This window comes from Ursus arctos, unplaced genomic scaffold, assembly GCF_023065955.2.
Source record: "Ursus arctos isolate Adak ecotype North America unplaced genomic scaffold, UrsArc2.0 scaffold_20, whole genome shotgun sequence".
Lineage (NCBI taxonomy): Eukaryota > Metazoa > Chordata > Mammalia > Carnivora > Ursidae > Ursus > Ursus arctos.
Window position 1 is genome coordinate 51,414,660 of NW_026622875.1, and position 21,253 is coordinate 51,435,912.

At 37.1% G+C, this 21,253-nt stretch overlaps 1 protein-coding gene across 6 annotated transcripts in view; it reads right to left on the minus strand.

The window, feature by feature from the left end:
• Window positions 1-21,253, minus strand: part of GOLGA4 (golgin A4) — a 114,213-nt gene that overhangs the window by 75,152 nt on the left and 17,808 nt on the right. For 3 of the 6 annotated variants that reach the window (XM_044383295.3, XM_044383297.3, XM_044383296.3), the window contains exons 3-6: window positions 17,993-18,091; window positions 13,176-13,241; window positions 3,720-4,034; window positions 245-292 (exon numbers count right to left, since the gene is read on the minus strand). In XM_044383295.3, coding sequence (XP_044239230.1) covers window positions 245-292; window positions 3,720-4,034; window positions 13,176-13,241; window positions 17,993-18,091 — 528 coding nt within the window. The remainder of the gene's footprint in view (window positions 1-244; window positions 293-3,719; window positions 4,035-13,175; window positions 13,242-17,992; window positions 18,092-21,253) is intronic. The other 3 variants (XM_026496713.4, XM_026496714.3, XM_048216198.2) reach the window with 1 other exon arrangement.

The following is a 21,253-nucleotide window of genomic DNA, read 5'->3' on the forward strand; positions in this document are numbered from 1 at the left end:
TGCCTTAAATCCAAACATCTTAAACACTGCAGGGATCCAAAACTCAAAAAAGCCCATCCCTACCAGAGGTAAAATCTGTGGAATTTTTCACTCGCTCTCTTTATTAAAACCCCCAGTAGTAAAATAGGTTAAATACGTGGATCACATGGAGAATTATTAAAAGTGAGGGTCAGAACTATCTTACTATAAGACTCTAATTTTTAAATTATGTATGAATCAATATTACAGCCCAGATATCACTTACTTGTAACTTTTTCTTCTCTCTCTGAAGAGTCTGATAAGCTATAACAAACTAAAATAAAGACAAGGTCACCAATAACATCAGTCATTCCTAAATATTCTAAACGCTGCTAAAATAACTTTACAAAAGTCAAAAAATACACAAATCAGAAGAATCCTTTTACAGATAATTCAACCTAGTTAGATACATATACAGCCAAAACAAACATAAGAAATATGTTTCTAAAAAGTAAAATGTAACTTAACTATAAATAAAGAAATTAAATCTATACTTGATTTCATCTCAGACATATACACCTTTAAATTTCACTACTTAGGGGGCGCGGGGTGGCTCAGTCAGTTGAGCGTCCGACTCTTGGTTTCAGCTCAGGTCACAATCTCAGGGTCATGGAACTGAACCCCACATTAGGCTCCACACTCAGCAGGGAGTCTGCTTGAAAGTCTCTCTCTCCCCCCTCTCCTTTTGCCCCTCCCCCTCTCAGGCGCGCGTGCTCTCTCTCCCCCCCTTTCTCTCTCTCTCAAATAAATAAATTAATCTTTAAATTTCAGTACTTAATCATGAATGGGGAGGGATTAAAGCCAACTTGCCTAAAGGTAAACTGTAATCACAGACCAGTACCACCACCAACAGCATCCCCTGGGAGCTTGTTAGGAAGAGAAATTTTGGGGTCCCACCCCAAAGTAAGTGAATGAGACTGGGGGAGCAGGGACGGGATATGTGTTTATTTAGCAAGCTCATCAGGTGATTCTTACTTTGGGCTATTATAGACCATGTAATTCATCTCTAAAAGTCTCTGATTATAGGAACTGTGACTATGGCTGAGTAAAAATCTGAAACAAAGGAACTTATAACCAAAAAATGAAAACTGGTAATTTTGGTCCTAAAAAGATGATTAAACATTTAACCTAATTAAATAGGATATTAGAACATTCTAGCACAACCTGATAAAGTATGGATTAACAAATCTTTTAAACCTATTAATTAGCATTATTCATCTGAAAAATAAGCACATGGCTCCGCTGAATTATTTGGACCCTACTTCAGAAATACAAAGAGGACTCTGAAGACACAGGCTACAGCTTTAGGAGGAAGTACTCTGCTATTCCGAGCCTTGCCATTTCCCTTGGAAGGTTGCTATGTGCCCCCAAACATATCTGCTGATGTCTTGAGTTGAGAGGCAGGCAGCAAGGGAAGGTGAGTCCAGCAATTAAGAAGAAAAAAAAAAAATTCTGCCAAAGACCACGTTCATTCTCCTCTTATCACCTTAAGATAGGTATTCTTATTATCGGATAGGAAAATGGTATTCAAAAAGCAGGAAGCAGGACAGGTGGAAGAGTAACCCAACAATTAGGTGTCACTTATAGCACTATTTTATCCTGGTTCCCTATAGTGGCAGGGAAAGACAGAGACAAAGACCACGCGCTCTTTTCATCCCTAATAAGCTGCATGACTTGACTTGGGGTGGCACAGAAGAGTGAAAACCACCAGAAAGACCTAAAATCAAATCCACGGTCTGTCGACTGCTACCTGTGTGACTTTAAGCACATTACTTAATCTCTGTGATTAAGTCTCCAGGAGTTTCTAATCCCTATTCTACAAAACAGAGGTAATTAATATCTACATCACAGAGACAGTGTAAAATTCAAGGGCACTATAAACATAAAATGCAGTGTCTTGCATACTTAAATACTAATTATACTACTGCCCCAGCTTCAAACTTAGAAGCCATGGGTAAGTCAACAACAACAACAAATTCAGGACCATTATTAACTTGGACAGAAATAAAAAATAAATGGGGTACCTGGATGCCTCAGTTGGTTAAGGGCCTAACTCCCGATTTTGGCTCAGGTCATGATCTCAAGGTCATGAGATCAAGCCCCGCTTCAGGCTCTGTGCTCAGTAGGGAGTCTGCTTGAGATCCTCCCCCTCTCCCTCTGCCCTCCCCCACCGCTCTCTCGCTCTCAAATAAATAAATCTTTTTTAAAAAACAAATTTAAAGGAGGGGCGCCTGGGTGGCTCAGTCGTTAAGTGTCTGCCTTCGGCCCAGGGCGTGATCCCGGGATTCTGAGATCGAGCCCCACATCAGGCTCCACCGCTGGGAGTCTGCTTCTTCCTCTCCCACTCCCCCTGCTTGTGTTCCCTCTCTCCCTGGCTGTCTCTTTCTGTTAAATAAATAAATAAAATCTTTTAAAAATAAATAAATAAATAAATAAATAAATAAATAAATAAATAAATTAAAGGAAAAAGTTGCCTGATTCCACAAATACCTCATGAAATAGATGGCTTTAATGCCCTGTTTACATCTCTAGATTCCAGCCAGCTGATAGATTTTAGCCTAATATCTCCCTTCTATTTTTTCAGTACTTCATAGTTTTAAAAAGATATTTTGTTTCATCTAGGGGTTTCTGTTGTTATTTTTGGCTGCAGGGTAAAACTACCCATACTGTAGCCATAATTGGAAATAGAAGTTATGGCTAACTTCATATACGGACCTTGAACTTTATTATTCATTAATTAAAGTTAACTACAATGCTGAGTTACAAATTTTTAAGACCATAAAACATTATGCGTTGTCTTAAAAAAAATCCATGGGCAACTCGCTCCAGAAAGGCTTTCCTGAAGATGATTTGTTTTAACTACACAGGGCAACTAACACAATTCATCCTGAAGGGAAGAATTGAAAAGAGAGATGAGGCAGGGCTACTTCCTCTCTTAGACCACACAGACAGAGTCATCCTTAAGGGGTTTAGCAGTTAAAGATTCATTTGACGCAAAGTTTAAATGTAGGTATAATGAGAGTGAACTTTCAAATGTGTCAGAAAATCAGACTACTTGGGGTGCCTGAGTGGTGCAGTCGTTAAGCGTCTGCCTTTGGCTCAGGGCGTGATCCCAGCATTCTGGGATCGAGCCCCGCATCAGACTCCTCCGCTGGGAGCCTGCTTCTTCCTCTCCCACTCCCCCTGCTTGTGTTTGCTCTCTCGCTGGCTGTCTCTCTCTGTCAAATAAATAAATAAAATCTTTAAAAAAAAAAAGAAAGAAAGAAAGAAAATCAGACTACCTAGAACATAACTGGGATCAGTAGTAATGGAAATCTGGTTGGCAGAAGAGGTCATTTTGGAACCAGAGCACTTAGAGGATGAACAAGGGAGGGGATGTGAGGAGGAAAGACGATACGTTTTGCACTGACTGTCCAAGCAACATTGGAGAGAGGGACTGGGGTAAAAAAGGGGCACAGAATGTGCAAACCAGAAAGCTACACACAATGATCTTCTCCAAAATTTTACTAAATGTCTTGCCAAAGGGCTTCCGTTCACCTGAGAATCTTTAACTAGATAATGCCCCAGACTACCCACCTTTCAAATCAATATATCTAGGGAATTAAGAGTTTAGGCAACCGCAAGAATAAAAGCCATACAGTAACATGAATCAGAACACAATGGGAAAACTTTTCATATAGGCAAAAAGGTCATGCTCCTACCTCAGAACATTTTCCTTTGTAGGTATTCAACCTTCGTTCCATTCTTCGCAACCACTGAATCAACTGTTCTTTGCTGAGACTGTCTAAATTAGGGACTGAGTCTTCGGGCTCACTCTCCATATCAGAGGATGGATCAAAGGTGGCCACAGAAGAGTCCAGGTCAAATCGATTCAGGGACTCTCTGGAAGACGTTCGTACCAAAGACTCTTTAGAAGAAGATCGGAAGAGAGATTCCTTTAGTGGACTTCGAAACAAAGACTCCATGGAAGGCACCCGGAGCTGGAGCTTTTGTGCAAAAGACTGTGTGTCACCAGACTGCAACCAAAACCCAATGAAACATGTGGTTAAAATGCACATTTAGACTTTCCGTACTCCCTATCACCATCAATAATCTATTAAAAGCTCTAACAAATTCAATTTATATTTCTGACATTGTACATAATACATTGTTTTCTGAAAAATAAGAGACATCTGGTTATTTCTGAAAAAGCACTGGGCCCGGAGTCAGAGAACTCAGGTATAGGTCCCAGGTTCGTCACTGAGCAGTGGAACAAGCTTTACTAAGTCACTTCCCTTCAGTTTGCACATCTGTAAAAAAGGCGGATGCCATGCTTTCCCAGCTGACCTCATAGGTATGTTGTGAGGATTCGTCCCCTCAACGGTAAGATTCTTGGAAGCAGTGATATCTACATCACCAGTATATACCCAGTGCCTAAAAGGGGAGTATATAATATAAAGTGTGAAGTGTGTGGCTGAAATCAAGTGGGCTTTACCTTGAGTCTGTATGGAGGTGCTGATTCCTCATCACTCCCTTCAACAAAAGAGGGGAGTGAGGGCTGAGGGTAATGCTTAGTGAGCCCGCTTTGTTAATAAGAGAATGCCAGGCAGAGTTGACTAGTGACATCCAGCTCTGCTCTAATTATCATTCTGTCTACTGGGAATAAAAATAAACATTAAAAAATCATGGAGGACAGCTGAAAAGTCTGAGCTAGAGTCCCTCTGCACAGACTAGTAAGTCTGATGTTAGAAATAGTAATAAGAAAGAGCTCTGATCTTAATTAATTTGAATAACACATTCATTTAATTAGGAACCATGAAAAACAGTGTAATTCAACAAGCTGCTTTAAACTGCATTATTTTGTTCAGGTGACAGCAGTCAGTATTTAACAGGTGTTTCCTACAAACTCATTCTCATTAATGCCACAGGGTCACCTACAAGATCTCTGCAATGCCAGGAATGAATGCTCAGAGAAGACTAGGTCATGTGTGGGCAGAGATTATAGGAAAACAAAAAAAATTCTCTTTAGTACACAGTTTTAAAAATCAAACCAAGAATATTTACTCATGGATTTTTAGAGATTTAGTAATAGTATTAGGCAAGGTGGAAGTAAGGGGATAACATGCCCCACCCCCTTCATATGCACAGATTTATCACAGGTTGTTTGTAATAGTAAAACTGGAGAAAACCCAAATGTATACCACTAGAGGATACATTATGTAAATCATAATATGTGAAAGAAAGTTCAAGATATTTCTAAATAGGAAAAACAAAGTTAGAAAACAATAAGCATATTGTGAACTCATTTTGATTTAAAGAAATTACATGTACTTTTCAATTTATATATATATACATATACATACACATAAGGGTGATATATACACATGTGTGAATATATATATGTGTGAATATATATATGTGTATATATATATATATAAACATATGTGTATGTTCACATAAACATCCTTAGAATCAGGTCATAAAAAATAAACACCAAAAGTTAACAATGAGTGGTTCTGCATAGTAAAATTTTAAGTGGTTTTTTAAATTTTCATTTTTTTATATTTTTTTGTACTTTCTAGGGTTTTTTCCATAATGTCTAAGTTTTACCTGTATATTGGGGGAGGCAGGAAGATGGAGAAAGTCTTAAGGGAGAAGAGAGACCCTTATGCTCAAAAACTTTTAAGAACTGCTTTACTGATATTCCATTACCAGCCACTTCTGACCTAAGCCAAAAGTGCTTTTCACTTCACACAGACAGTAAGTTGCCCTAGGACAAACAGGTGAAGCAAGTTTGAATAACACTAGAAATAGTGGTTGTTTTAGGGTCAGCCAAATGCTAATGAACAATGCCTAAGACATGTTACAGAAGCTGATACACTTAACTGCCACCTCCACTATATTTGGAAGTAACATGTTTGAGTATAGTGAGTCAGCCTGTAGACTGTCAAGTAATGGTGCCTGAGTTCAAACCCTGGCTCCACCACTATGTTCTACATGACCTTGATCAAATCACTTCACTAGTCTTAGTTCCCCCTCTGTACAATAGGGATGATAAAAATAATTATATGATGATAACAGTCATACCAGCCACCTCATATGGATGCCAGAAGGACTAATGAGTTAATACATGCAAAGTGCTTACAATGTAGCAAATACTCAATAAGCATTAACAACTATCATTACAGAAAGGAGACTAAAAAAACAAACTTACAAATAAGAATGGCATACACAAGCTTATGTGGCAGACTCTTCTGATTACATGATGTGGTAGCTAAGAGCACAGGCTATGAAACCAGACATCTTGGGGACCAGGTCTTAGCTCTACCATTTACTGGCAATATGACCTTGAGCAAGTGACTTAATCTTCTGTGCCTCTGTTTCTTCATATGTAAAATGGGGAAAACAACTACACTCACCTCATAGGGTAGTTGTGAGAAGTAATAAATCAATACATATGCAGTACTCCAAAGTATGACTGGCTTAAGGTAAACAATATATACTGGCTACCCACCTGATATCCAATCTTCCTTTCTTTCCTTTTCAGACCCCAGTTTTGTTCAGAGTAACAATACACCCAGGTAAAAACATTCACCTTCCCAAATACAAATTAAAGCCACAGGAGCTACCACGGCACATCCACCAGAAGGGCTAAAATTAAAGCTACGGAAAATACCAAGTGTTGGTAAGGATGCAGAGCAGTCCACTTTGAAAAACCATTTGTCGCTATTTACTAAAACTAAACACATGTACACAATTTCACTACTAAGTATATACTCAATAGAAATGTGTAAATAGGTTCAACAAAAGATAAAGTAGAAAGTTTATAGCAAGCCTATTTAAAAGAGCTCCAAACGTGAAGCTACTTTTGATGACTATGAATAACCGAATGGATAAATTGCAGTCTGTTCAACAATGAAATACTAGACAGCAATGAGAATGATTTACAACCACGACAATAAAGACAAATCTCATAAATAAAGCACTGAGCAAAAGAAGACAGACACAAGAGTACCCATTTTTATTGTGTTTACATGAAGTTTAAAAACAGGCAAAATTAACCTAGATGTCAGGATAGAAGTTACCCTTGAGAGTAAGAGCAGGGAATGGAAGGGAGCACAAGGGCTTCTGAGATACTGGTAATTTCTCTTACTTGATTGGAGTGTTGGTTACAAAGGTGTAATAAGTTCAGCCAATAATGTACACTATTGTACTATTTAAACTAAGTAGAAATCTATAAAACAGAACCTTCTAGGACAGGTATTATTTTCTTTATAAAAAGGAATATGGCTTTAGTCCTGTCTTCAGTCTTCCCTTCTGTCTACAATGAAGATGCAATTCTTGGAGGCCAACTTGTAGTTGTGAGGCTGAAAGGCAGTGTCAAGGATGTGGGAGGACAAGAAACTAAAGGGAGAAGGGCCCTTAACCTTCAGGCCTTCTGATATGTGAAAAACTAAACTCCCACTGGTGCCGACTGTTGTCAGGTTTTGATACCAAAGACATTCACAGATTTATAATTCATTTTTGAAAAAACTGAAGGGGGTTAGAGAAGGAGAAATGTATACGCAAAAATAAATGAACACATCAGAGTTACGTTTAATTCCTTTCTGTCTCCCGTTTGACTCTGTTTTCAACCCCTCCTTTTATTCCCCCAACACTGTTCTTGTTCAGACCCTTATCCTCTATCAGCTGGATACCTGCAGCAGGCTTGTGTTCCCATTCCTCTAATCTCTTACCCCAATCTGCCCTGTTGCACTGTCACTACAGAACTGTCTTCCTAAAACATCATCCAGACCATTTCATTCTAATTCTTAAACTAGATCCCCATTTAATATAAAGTTCAAAATCCTTAGCTTATATTCAAGGTTCCCATTTCCTAAGACCCTTTTCTCTGTAAATTCACCCCTCCATATACCAAAAACTTGAGTCATAACAGGCAATTTCCCGCCCTGGAACAAATGCATCGTGTGCCTCTGTACCACTGCCCATAATTTCCCTGCATTGGAAAATCCAGACATCCTTCAAAACTCAGCTCAAATGTCAGCTCTTCTAGGAAACCTCAGCTCTCACTCATCAGAAATAACCTTTCTTGATGGCCTTAGCTTTTATCAGAACGATTGGAACGCTTATTGCATTCTGACTCACCATTAGTTACTTATATGCTGGTGTAACAACTGAGTTGTTTATGCCCCAGAATAACTACAGTGACATCACAGCACAGTGATTAAGAACACAAGACTCTGAACCAAATACCCTGATTTGAATCCCAGCTTTACCACTTGACAGTTTGTAGTTTTAAGGCCTCTGTGTTTTAATTTTCTTTTTTTCTAAGATTTTATTTATTTATTTATTTATTTATTTATTTATTTGACAGAGAGAGACAGCGAGAGAGGGAACACAAGCGAGGAGAGTGTGAGAGGGAGAAGCAGGCTTCCCGCCAAGCAGGGAGCCTGACGTGGGGCTCGATCCCAGGACCGTGGGATCATGACCTGAGCTGAAGGCAAACGCCCAACAGCTGAGCCCCCAAGTGCCCCTCTGTGTTTCAATTTTCTTATCTGTAAAGTGGAAATACTAACGCTACTATCCTAGTAGAATTGTTATAAAAATCAAATGAATGAAAACATTTAAAGTACTTAAAATAGTGTGTTATATGCAGTAAGCACCAAGTTTTCCTGTCATTACCTCTGCTACACTTAACATCCTCACCCCAGACTTTACGCTTATTTAGAAAAGGATCCATATTCCCTATCTCTGTCTCCTTGCCACAGTGCTTTCCATAAAGCAGGTATTGAGTACACATTTGTTCAGTTATATCTTAATCTATCGATATGATGATGATGATCTAACAAGAGATAGTTAAACATTCAAGGCTTTGGTCAAAATAAGATGCAACAAACACCTCATTTTACATATACAGTATATGTTAGTCTACAAATCATCAAAAAGTATTAGTACACAATCTATAACAGTCAAAAAGAAAAAGGAAGAAATGAAAACACACATCCACAAAAAGATTTTTACAATAATGTTTAGTAGTTCTATTCATAATAGTCGGAAACTGGAAACAACCCAGGTGTCCATTAATAGGTAAATAAACTGTGCAATATCTATTCAAAGGAATCCTACACAAGGATAAAAAGGAACAAACTGCTGATAACCACGACAACATGGATGAAATCTCAAAAACACTATGGTGAGTGAAAGAAGCCTTCTACAAAAGAGTACATGCTACATACATGAGACTACTTACATAAAGTTCTAAAACTAATCCATGGTATGGTGGAAAAAATTTTTATTTAACAGATTGCCTCTAGGAGGGAGAAGAACCATAAAGGAACTTTCTGCGGTTCTATAGTTTCTGTATGGGTTTAGCATACAGGTTTGGCATATATATCTGTTAAAACTCAGTTAATGCTCACTGAGGACTGTATATTTCATTTTACATAAAATTTACCTCAAAAAGGACATAACTCCTAGAAGAAAAGATAGGCAGTAAGCTCTTGGACACCAGCCTTAGCAGTATTTTTTTGGACCAGTCTCCTCAGGCAAGGGTAACAAAAGCTAAAATAAACAAATGGGATCACATCAAACTAAAAAGCTTTTGCACAGTGAAAGAAACCATCAACAAAACGAAAAGACAACCTACTGAATTGGAAAAGATATTTGCAAATCATACATCTGAAAAGGGATTAATATCCAAAATATATAAAGAACTTACACAATATCCAAAAAAAAATTTTTTTAATGGGCAGAGGACTTGAATAGACATTTTTCCAAAGAAGACATGCAGATGGCCAACAGACATGTGAAAAGATGCTCCACATCACTAATCATCAGGGAAATGCAAGTCACAACCACAATGAGCTATCAGCTCACAATAGTCAGATTGGCTATTATCAAAAAGACAAAAAATAGCAAGTGTTGGTGAGGATGTAGAAAAAAGGGAACCCTGGCGCACTGTTGATGGGAATGTAAACTGGCATAGCCACTATGGAAAACAGTATGGAGGCTCATCAAAAAATTAAAAATAGACTACCATATGATCAGCAATTCCACTTCTGGGTACTTATCTGAAACAAAAAAATGAAAACACCAACTCAAAGAAATATATGTATCCTTACGTTCACTGCAGCATTATTTACACTAGCCAACATACCGAAGAAACATCTAAGTGTCCTTCAACAGATGAACAGAAAAAGGTGAGATATATTTATTTATATATAAATAGCAATATTATAGGAATATATACATAAGACTATTACTTAGCCACGTAAAAAGAATGAAATCTTGCCATTTGTGACATGGATGGACCTAGAGGTTATTATGCTAAATGAGGTAAGTCGGACAAAGAAAGACAAATGCCATATGATTTCATTTATCTGTAGAATCTTAAAAAAAAATAAAACAATACAGACTCAAAGATACGGGGAAAAAACTACTGGGTAACAGAGCAGGGAGTGGTCTGGGGAAGAGGGCAAAATACGTTATGAGAATTAATAGGTAGAAACTTTCAGTTATAAAACAAAGAAGTCAGGGGGATATAATGTACAGCATAGAGAACACGGTCAGTAATACTGTGATAAGTTTGTATGCTTAAAGATTCTGGTAACTAGACTAATCACGAGGATAATTTCCTAACATATAAAAATATCAAATCACTATGATGTACACCTAGTATGAAACTAATGGGATATTGTATGTCAATTATACTTCAATCTAAAAAAAAAAAATCTAGGGAGGTAACTACCTTTTAATCAAAAATTAATTAAAGTAAATTTTCAACATGATTCATTACTATAGAACCTCTAGGCTGTGTGTCATTAGTAGCTATATACATAATTATACCACTAATTAAACCTCTGAAACAAGTCAGTTCCATATCAAGGTCCTTTAAAATTTGATTTGACTTGTATTTTTAACTTGAGAATTAATTCTTATATGTGGTATTTCCCTTCTTCTCTTCTTAAAGTAATTAAAGCATTAAATACAAATATTGAACTCTGGTTAATGATGTGCATGCTAAAATATTAGGGGGAAGGATACTGTGGCTTGCAACTTATTTTGAAATGCATCAGAAACGTAAAATTCGCAAATAATGAACCATGGAACATTACATCAAAAACTAAGGATATACTGTATGGTGACTAACATAACATAATAAAAAATTATTTAAAAAAAAACCGTAAAATGGACTGAGGGGCAGATAGAAGAATGTATACTGGGACAGATTTGGGATAAAGCAAGTATAGTAAAGTACCAATGACAGAATCTGGGTGGTAGGTATATAGGTGATCACTTGAAAGTTCTATTTCTGTTTGAAAATTTTCATAATACACTGTGTTGAAAAGAAAAAAGGAGTAAATGCTTGTTAAATCATTATATTGTGTGCCAAAACCAACTGATTTATGTAGGATGTCTGACCCCCGTAATAAAGGGATCACAGGCAGCTATATGTTTACGAACTCTTGGGCTTGCTTTTGTACCATCTCTTCATCTACCTTGGTGTCAACTATGACTTCTTGCTGCTGTCAAGATGCCTAATCATAGTAAGCATTCTACCCCCTTCAAGAAAACACATTATTCCCAATTTGCTAATAACAGCCAACAACCAACTTGTCAGAAATGTGTTTAAAAATAGACTCTGATGGGCACCTGGGTGGCTCGGTCGGTTAAGTGTCTGCCTTCGGCTCAGGTCATGATCCCAGGGTCCTGGGATCAAGCGCACATCAGGCTCCCTGCTCAGTGGAGAGCCTGCTTCTCCCTCTCCCTCTGTGGCTCCCCCTGCTTGTGCGTGCTCTCTCTGTCTCTCTCTCAAATAAAAAAATAAAATCTTTTAAAAAAATGTTTGAAAAACAGACTCTGAATAAAGGCATCTCCCTGGTTATAAGCATCAAATGAGATCATATATATAAAATGTTTAACAATGCCAGACACATAGTAAATACTCAATAAATACTATTTTATTATTTTTTAGAAAAATAGTTGTATTTTTTTTTAAAAGTTCAAAGCCTTCAGTGGGCTTACTTCCTGAACATTATGCATGCTCATTCTCCACCTTAATGAAAACTTAAAATTTCTCCTGAATGTGTTATAAAGCTGGTTATCATTCATTCTAGTTTTTGTATTCATAACAGTATTTAGTCTTTTTGGACTATTCTTTAAGAGAGAAGAATAAGCATTCTAAATAATATTTTTTAATAATATTCATTAAAGATCACTGGACCTGTCCAGTACCATTTAGAGTGGTACATCCAAATATTTTACCCCTACTTCATGGCGCTTATAGAAAATGATGTATTTATAGAGGACTTTGAATTACTAGGGAGTCCGGGCAAAGCCAGAGTCAACAAGCTCAAGGACTTGGACTATGCCTGGAACTTGACCAGCCCCCGGTGAAAGGAATGAGGTTCTCAGTTCATAGAATCTGTTCATGGAGTTTGGGAAGCTATAATCTGTACTTTTGCTAGACAATACTTTAGAATGTTTAGTCTACATAATTTAGTTCATAAGTCATTTAGCTCATAAATTGTCTACATACATGCTCCAGGTTCACAGATTAAAAATGTTTTTGCCCTACATTACAGACTGTTGAGAACAGCCAGGTTAATGACAATATCATCACCAAAGCCAAAGTAAACAAACGTTCCTCTCAGACACTGCTGTCACTATGATGTTTTTAATGAATTTTTTTCTTTCTTTTTTGGAAAGAGTCAAAAGAATGTCACTTGAGCTGCACTCCCAAAATAACTTTTTTAAATCAAAGATAACACAAGTTTTCAGTAGTAAAATACTACGCATTAGAGCAAACTTTAAGAGAAATCCCATTTCCTCCATATCCCCAGCTTCTCAATTATGTAACTCAATGTCTTTAGATATAAACTGTCCATAATCTTTTACAACTATAAAGTCAGATACCTTTTTTCCAGAAAGTTTTCTCCTCACTACCACTAATTTTTTAAATGAGTAACAATGGCATGTTACATGACTGGTGTATATACAAGAACCACTTTGACTTAAAACTGTTTCCAAGAAAGCATCAGCCAATCTGGATTTACCATACATATTGTATGAAATGTATGGACATCATTATTTCAATAGAAAGTCAGGTGCCAATAATATAGATTGACCAAACACTCTGAAATGACTTGCTATTTTCTAAAATAACATTAGTAACAGACCTGAGGAGTTGTTGGTTCACTTCCATTAACACTGTCAGGAGATTTCATGGCTTGAGTAGATGCATTCTAAGAAAAACAAAGAAACATCATAAAGAAAAGGAACAAAAAGCTAAGCTTTTACAAAACTGTTAAGAACAAAGACCAACTACCAAGACCTATTAGATACATTTATCAAACAAAATTAGTTCATTTATTAGAATGTTTTCATGCAAGGCAAAACTAGTATGGTGAGTATTTAGAAAACTTATTTTGCTATATGTAACTAAATAGCAAAGATTAGTATGTAGCGAAGTTTATTTTAAACTAATCTCATACCTCTCCCCATTATAATGTCCCCAGGTTTTTCCCCCATGACAAAAGTAACATCAGGGATTCAATTAGCAAAATTCATTCAAATAGACAACTATCCAGAAAAGAAGTAATGTCAAGTGTTCCCTATGATTAAATAATACTCAAATTAAATTTTATTTGGGCTAAGACCTGAAAAATATCTTTATAATGAGAAATGGAAATGCCTCATTCATCTGAAACCAGCAATCTAATTGAAATTATTGTGGCAATTTTCAGAAAAACTTAGAATTAAAAAACCTTCCACATATGAAAGCTTTTTGTTCTGTTATGTTAGTATGATGAATGTTCTAAGTTAAGTGACATCCTACTGATTACACCATACTGGCATTGGTTGCATGATAATGAATGAGATTCTCTGAGATTCAAAATTCTATACTGCATTCATAATATACTAACCAAAATTGGAGCTATATAAGTAGCTCATGATAAAATAACTTCTAAGTTTTAAACAAGCATTAGAGTAAGTACCAGCCATTATGTTTCAGTAAGTTGGCAGTTAAATTAGACATTTCCCTTACATTCCACAGCAGACCAAGGAAGGGTCAAATAACTGACCTTACTTATTCTTAAATATAAGTGGAGAAGGCATTCAGCTTTGCAAGTGCTCTCAAATTTTTGAACTCTCTCATTAGGTATTTGATACTAAGAAATTATTAATTTTTAGGTGTGATAAGTGCATTGTGCTATATATTTTTAGTCATTATCTTTTAGAAATATATACCAAAACATTTAGATGGAATAAGGTTTCTGAAATTTGCTAATAATCCAACAGAGATGGAGACAGGGGAAGGGAGGTGTGCATGTGTGGGTGGGTGGTTACGATAATAAGATGGCCATGAGTTATTAACTGAGGATACTGGGTAATGGATATGGGGGACAAGGGAGAGTTCTTATACCACTATTACTACTATTTCCACTTTGGGTTTGGATTTTTCTCTAATAACAACTGAAATACCTTCTCCCTCTAATATAAAAAGAGTTTTGGGTGTGGAGCCTGTTTAAGATTTTCTCTCTCCTTGGGGCGCCTGGGTGGCTCAGTCGTTAAGCGTCTGCCTTCGGCTCAGGGCGTGATCCCGGTGTTCTGGGATCCAGCCCCGCATCGGGCTCCTCTGCTGGGAGCCTGCTTCTTCCTCTCCCACTCCCCCTGCTTGTGTTCCCTCTCTCGTTGGCTGTCTCTCTCTCTGCCAAATAAATAAATAAAAATCTTAAAAAAAAAAAAGATTTTCTGTCTCCCTCTCCCTCTGCTCCGCCTACCCGCTGCTCATACGCGCGCGCGCTCTCTCTCGGCAAAAAAAAAAAAGAGAGAGAGAGAGTGTCATCAAATTTTATCAGTCCTTTGAGTTACATAGGGGAGAAAAGTTGAGGGAACTTTTATCTTCCTGTTCTCTGCCATTTCAAAGAACTGCAAGTTGTATATATGGCTATATTTGTGTAGCATGATAATTAATGCTTGCTGGACCTAAAAATACACTATACTACACATTATAAAATTAAAAAAACATACTTTATAGAGTTCGACAAGTCTTTCGGTCCATATATTGAAAATTAATAGACAGTTAAATTATGGAGAAAGGAAATGAAATGGTTCCCTAAAATATTTTAAGTTAGGAGAAGAGTGGTGAGAGAGTCCATATTCTATTCTAAGTTACTTGATTATGACTATGGTCCATACAAAAAGCTATTCTATAACTGTTTGACCTATCACTGTATCAGACAAACACAACCTAATGTTTAAAAACTTTCCCTCCCTACATATATATTTCAATATATGTATTATACCATATCTAAATACATGAAGGACAAGTAAAGAAAGCATTGGCCATGTTACCTTGTAAATTTAAATTACCAAACTGTAGAAACAAAACTGAAGATTTTGAAGCTATTTAAAATGCCTTCTTCATTTCTGCCCAGCAAATTCTCATTTACCTCTCAACTTGCAAATGCAGCTTCTTTTATGTAGCTTCATATGGCTTGCCTGAAGGCTAACACATTCCCTACACCTATATTTTCTTCTGTGAAGGTTTAATTTCTTTGTATTTCAAGCATATGTCTCCATACTAAACGATAAACCCTCGGAAGGCAGGAACCCTGTATTTTCGTCTTGGTCCCCAAGACCAACTTCTGTTTGACTGGTGGTAGAGGTTCAGTATATGCTTGTCAAATCCTTATGTAGTTACTTCCTACAGTATAAGAAGACTTTGGGGGGGGGGGTGCCTGGGTGGCTCAGCCGTTAAGCGTCTGCCTTCAGCTCACGTCATGATCCCAGGGTCCTGGGATCGAGCCCCACATTGGGCTCCCTGCTCCACAGGAAGCCTGCTTCTCCCTCTCCCACTCCCCTTGCTTGTGTTCCCTCTCTCACTGTCTCCCTCTGTCAAATAAATAAATAAAATCTTAAAAAAAAAAAAAAAAAGACTTCTGAAGCCCTCCCAGAGAGAAGTTCAACATGTGTCAATACTTAACTGTCACCAATACTTTTTCCTGAACACAATTCTAAAAGAAGAGAAAAATTCTTCTAATCTAACGTGCATTTAATCTAAAAGCATACACAGGTTCCCTGCCAGATTTATCTTCAATTATGTTTTGTTCAATCTTTCAACAACTGAGCTGCTGAGCACTAAACAATTTTTAGAATATGGGGTCATTTTTCAAAAAACTGAATTAGATAAAAGTCAACAGGTGATGAACTCCTAAGTAGACCCTCACTAAATTTGTATTCCACTATAGGTTATGCTATGGTTTCCCTTTGTTACATGGAGAGAAGTAAGTTTTTATCTGAACAAAATTGAAATAAAATTAATGAAGACTTTTAGTCTACTTAAATTATTTTTAAATAGTTACAAAGCCTCTATTTTAAAATCATTAGCATTTTTCACAATAGAAGAGGTACTTAAATTACTTTTATGTATATGAAAGTGGGCCTTGGAGAAGTTCTTTTTTTTTAAGTCTCTGTTACTAATACATGAAATAAAAAGTAATATCATTTTGTGTTTTTATTTATTTATTTTTAAACATCTCACATCTTTTTTTCTTTTTTTTTAAGATTTTATTTATTTATTTGACAGAGAGAGACAGCCAGCGAGAGAGGGAACACAAGCAGGGGGAGTGGGAGAGGAAGAAGCAGGCTCCCAGCAGAGGAGCCTGGTGTGGGGCTCGATCCCTTAACGCCGGGATCACGCCCTGAGCCGAAGGCAGACGCCCAACGACTGAGCCACCCAGGCGCCCCTCATTTTGTGTTTTTAAAGTAAATTGGTAAGTTATCTTTAACTGGGACTCCCATCTCCCTCTCAAATCAGTTTTGAAAATAGTTAGGTGTTACTTATGGTCAGAATGAAGGAGAGACCCTTTGCCCTAAGATCCAAGCTAGGGCGCCACTAAAACCCTCAGCTGCTTTCTTCTCTAAAACCAAATTCAGGGTGCCTGAGTGGCTCAGAGGGTTAAGTGTCTGCCTTCGGCTCAGGTCATGAACCCAGGGACCTGGGATCAAGCCCCATGTTGGGCTCCCTGCTCAGTGTGGAGTCTGCTTCTCCCTTTTCCTCTGCCCCCATCCCACTTGTTTTCTGTCTCTCTCTCTCTCTCAAATAAATAGAATCTTTCTAAATATTTTAAAAATAAAACCCAAGTTCAGAATGTAACTTAGGATTGCTACTGACCATATGCATTCAAAGTTTTTCCTGGCTGAATGGATTAAGTACAGAAATGTTCCAATTTCATCACAAGCTACTTAGTAAATTAAACCAATTCTCATCGCTTAAGAAAACCTCAATCCCAATTTAGTCAGTATCCAATGCAACACAAAAAGCTATCCTTACTGCGCAAACATCTCTAAATCTTAATTTCCTAAATTAAGAACTTAACATACATATGAAAACAGTCCACTTTCTCAAAGTGAAATTATATACAAGATTCAAAATTATACGAATTCAGTCAATTGAAAAATAATGAAATAACTTCTTCCTTTCAGATGTTTAGTATATAGAAAACTGGTACTCTCCCAAAATAAGGTACAATTATTTGTTACAGTAGAATCCACCTACCTGCTCAATGTTGCTCAATTATGGATTTACCTACAATGCTTTTTTGTTCCTTAAAATGTGAGTCACATCTCAAAATATTCTTGGCCTCCTACCAATAGTAAGACAGAGATTTCTAGAAATACATACCATTTTTAGCTAATGTGCAAACATTCCCTAGAGAGAAACTTAGAGTTTAGACCAAGGTGAAGGCAGTCTTCACTACATTAATGAAGACAGTGTTATTTTGTTGTTGTTGTTAAAAAGCTACCAGAAAACACACCAGCCATCAGAATTCAGCAATTCACTCTGATTTTTTAGGGCAGGGTTAGCAACAGGGCATTGAAGATGCTTTGAGAGACAGTCAGTGACAAGCAGCATGTGATTTGCTTCTAGAATTACCAAATTACTTTGCTTCCCCACAAAGGGAATGCAGAAAGCGGTGGAAGGACTCACCACACTGTCAGTCTGTGTTTTAGGCTGTTTGGAGGAATCCAAAGCAAAGATAGTATACTCAGAGAGAAAAGCAGGCTCTGCTATCATCCCGGCTAGTAGCTGTCTCATTCAGTGTAATAAGCAGAGGTATAAAAATAAAACAAATAATGAAAAACAGATCACAGTAAGGGCATGTTGCAAAGTGTTCTCTCCACGCAACATACACAACACTACAATGGCCTTGCACCACCACAACCCCTACCATCTCTCCACCCACAGAAATAACAAGTTGCTGGAAAGGTTAGGAATGGAGAGGAGTTGAGCCATTTAGAAACTCAAATCCCAACTTTAACCAACTTGCTTACTGGCATACAAATGATATATGCAACAGCCACCACAGCACACCGCATGTCTGCCAATTTGGTTTAAGAGTCTAAACCAATAAAAACCATACATGGTAAAGAACACAAAGCCTTAATTTAACAAATATTGACCATTTCTATACATTCAAAAAGATAGCATTGAAATTTATGGGGAGGATAAAACACATAAAATTTTAAATAATCATTTATTTTGTACTTAGAAACAAAAATAGTGTTCTCCAATATGTACAAAGGAAACTTTTGAGATTGAAATTCATATAACAAATTTTGAGGATAAATTCTATTATACTAATTCTTTTAATATGTATTCTCTTCTTTCCTTCAGTCTTCTTTCAGAAACTATATACACCAAAATATTAATATCATGAATTAGATTTAGAAGAAATTATAATTAAAACGAACTTTTAAATGTAAAACTGCTGAAATCTGACTAAGCTCTGTGGATGTCACACAGTTTACCAATATCAGTTCCCCTGTTTTGATAGCAGACAATAGTTATACAAGACATCTTTGGGAGAAAATGGGTAAAAGGTACACAGGCCCTCCCTAAAAAAAATTTTAAAACCTCCTATGGATCTATGATTATTTCAAAATAAAAACTAAAAAAAAAACTAATCTTTTGCAAATATTAACACAGCAGTTAATGTATGTATGTGTGTGTGTGCATATATATATACATAAAGAACTTAGAAAATAAATGTTGCACAAGCTTAGAACTTACACTTTTCATCTTAGTATGGTAGTTATGTATATGACCACAGAGCCTCCACTAACTCTTCATGTGGTCCTAGAAGATGAGTATTAGTGGTGTACTAAAAGGTACTGGGTGCCTCTTTGGCTCTGGGCACTCATCTTATCCAAGTTTCTATGCTTGCTGAAAATCCGAACTCTCCGGCAACTCAGAAAGGTCATCCTTGAAATGGATGTGATTTTAAATTATGGGCTATAACAAATTCATTCTTCTTAGGCTTCCAAAATTAACATTTGAAACGAAGTCACTCTGGCCCAAACAAAATAATTTAAAATTTCACAGTAAAGAATATATTTGAAATCTTAAGAAAAAAACACAAAAGCTGATATCCAGTACAGAAAAACATGCTGACCAAACATTCCAAAGGAAGATGCTGCCGAACAACAATTTACACTCCTGCCCCTAGCCCAAGTAAAAGCCAAGTGTATCAAAAGTACTTTCCACTGACAGCTACCTCAAAACCTAAAGAGCCTTTCTTCCCACTGGCTGTCCTTGTCATTTGCCTCTTATGACTATGAAAATCTTACACACATCAATTTCCAAATATTCTCAAATTCTGTCTCAATTCCGTATCTCTCAAACTCTGTTCAAATTCTAATCCAAATCTATTAAGAACTTAATTCACCTCTTCTGTGGTCCTTAGGTGAAGCCATCAGCTGAACTAACACTGACTGAAGTTCTATATGTCTAAACATTCATGAAGATACATAAAACTCCCATTAGATATCTGTTGAAGGTTTCTGATCTACCCTCCATGTCTCTTACTCTCATATATATATTTCTCTATCTCTCTGAGTTTTTGGTGGAATTATTCAGTATCCTTTTTAAATACCCGAATTTTCCCATGAATTGGGACATGTCTGAGTTTTATTCTATGTTTTTACATCAATGTTTTTTCACTTCAAGGATTTCTAATTGGTTCTTTTTCATATCTACCTAATCTACTTTAGTTTTAGTCTGTTTTTCCTACCTAATCTACTTTAGTTTTAGTCTGTTTTCCCCCATAAGTTTATCTTCTTTTTCGGAGAATTATTACTTCATGTATTTTATTAAAGATATTTGTTTTAGGGGCTTCTGGGTGGCTCAGATAGTTAAGTGTCTGCTTTTCGCTCAGGTCATGATCCTGGGGTCCTGGGATCGAGTCCTGCATCGGCTCCCTGCTCAGCGGGGAGCCTGTTTCTCCCTCTCCCTCTACTGTTTCCCGTTTGTCCTCTCTCGCTCTGTCAAATAAATAAATAAAATCTTAAAAAAAAAAATTTGTTTTAAAGTCTTTTCTAGACTAGTCTATTATTTGAATTTCATCTAGGATAAATTTATATTCCAATTCCTGTTTTTACTGGCTGCCTTCCTAGCATTTGTTTTAGAATTTTCATTTACAGGTTCACTTTGAGGAAGGTATTATCTTTCTCCTTCCTTCTGTACTCATCTTTCCTTATCCAGTCAATCTGATTCCCTAGGCTCCAGTTTGAGTTTCCTGACCTATGGCAATATAGGGGTTATCACTGACTCAGTCACAATAAGCCAATGTGAGGTTTGCTTCAGTTCTTGGTCATGAGGCCTCTCTAGGGACAGCAGATTCTCATAATCGGCCACAGAGAGCTCTAAGCAGCAGTCAGTGAAAGCTTTTCTCAACCTCTTTCCTACAGTGCTGGGAGCCCCACTTCAGCTCCTGGCTTGCGGCACTAAATCTAACCTTAGCAGCACAGAACCCTCCCAGTCCTTCTTAACCAGAGCTCAAAGAGAAAATTAAGTCCTAATGACTGCCCTAAGGCATCCACTAGCATTCACTGTATGTAACAAATTAGCGTATCTCCTATGAATTAATGTATCTATTAGAGGAGGGTCTCTAAAAAGTTTAGTGTCTTAGCAAGTGTGTTAAAGCAGCCCAAACTGACCAAGACAAGAAAGACCTGCTCTACGGAAGACAAGATTTAATATAAAACTACTGTTATTATGACAGTGTGGTATCAGATCAAAGACAGACAAAGCAAACAAGAGAACAGAAGAGAGAGCCCAGAACCAAATCCACTCAAATACAGACACTTAATTTCTGAAAAAAGGTAGCACAGTAGAGCAATGTGGAAAGACTGGGGCAAGTGGAGAGCCATACAAGCGGGGTTGGGGGGAGACACACAGACTTGATCCCTA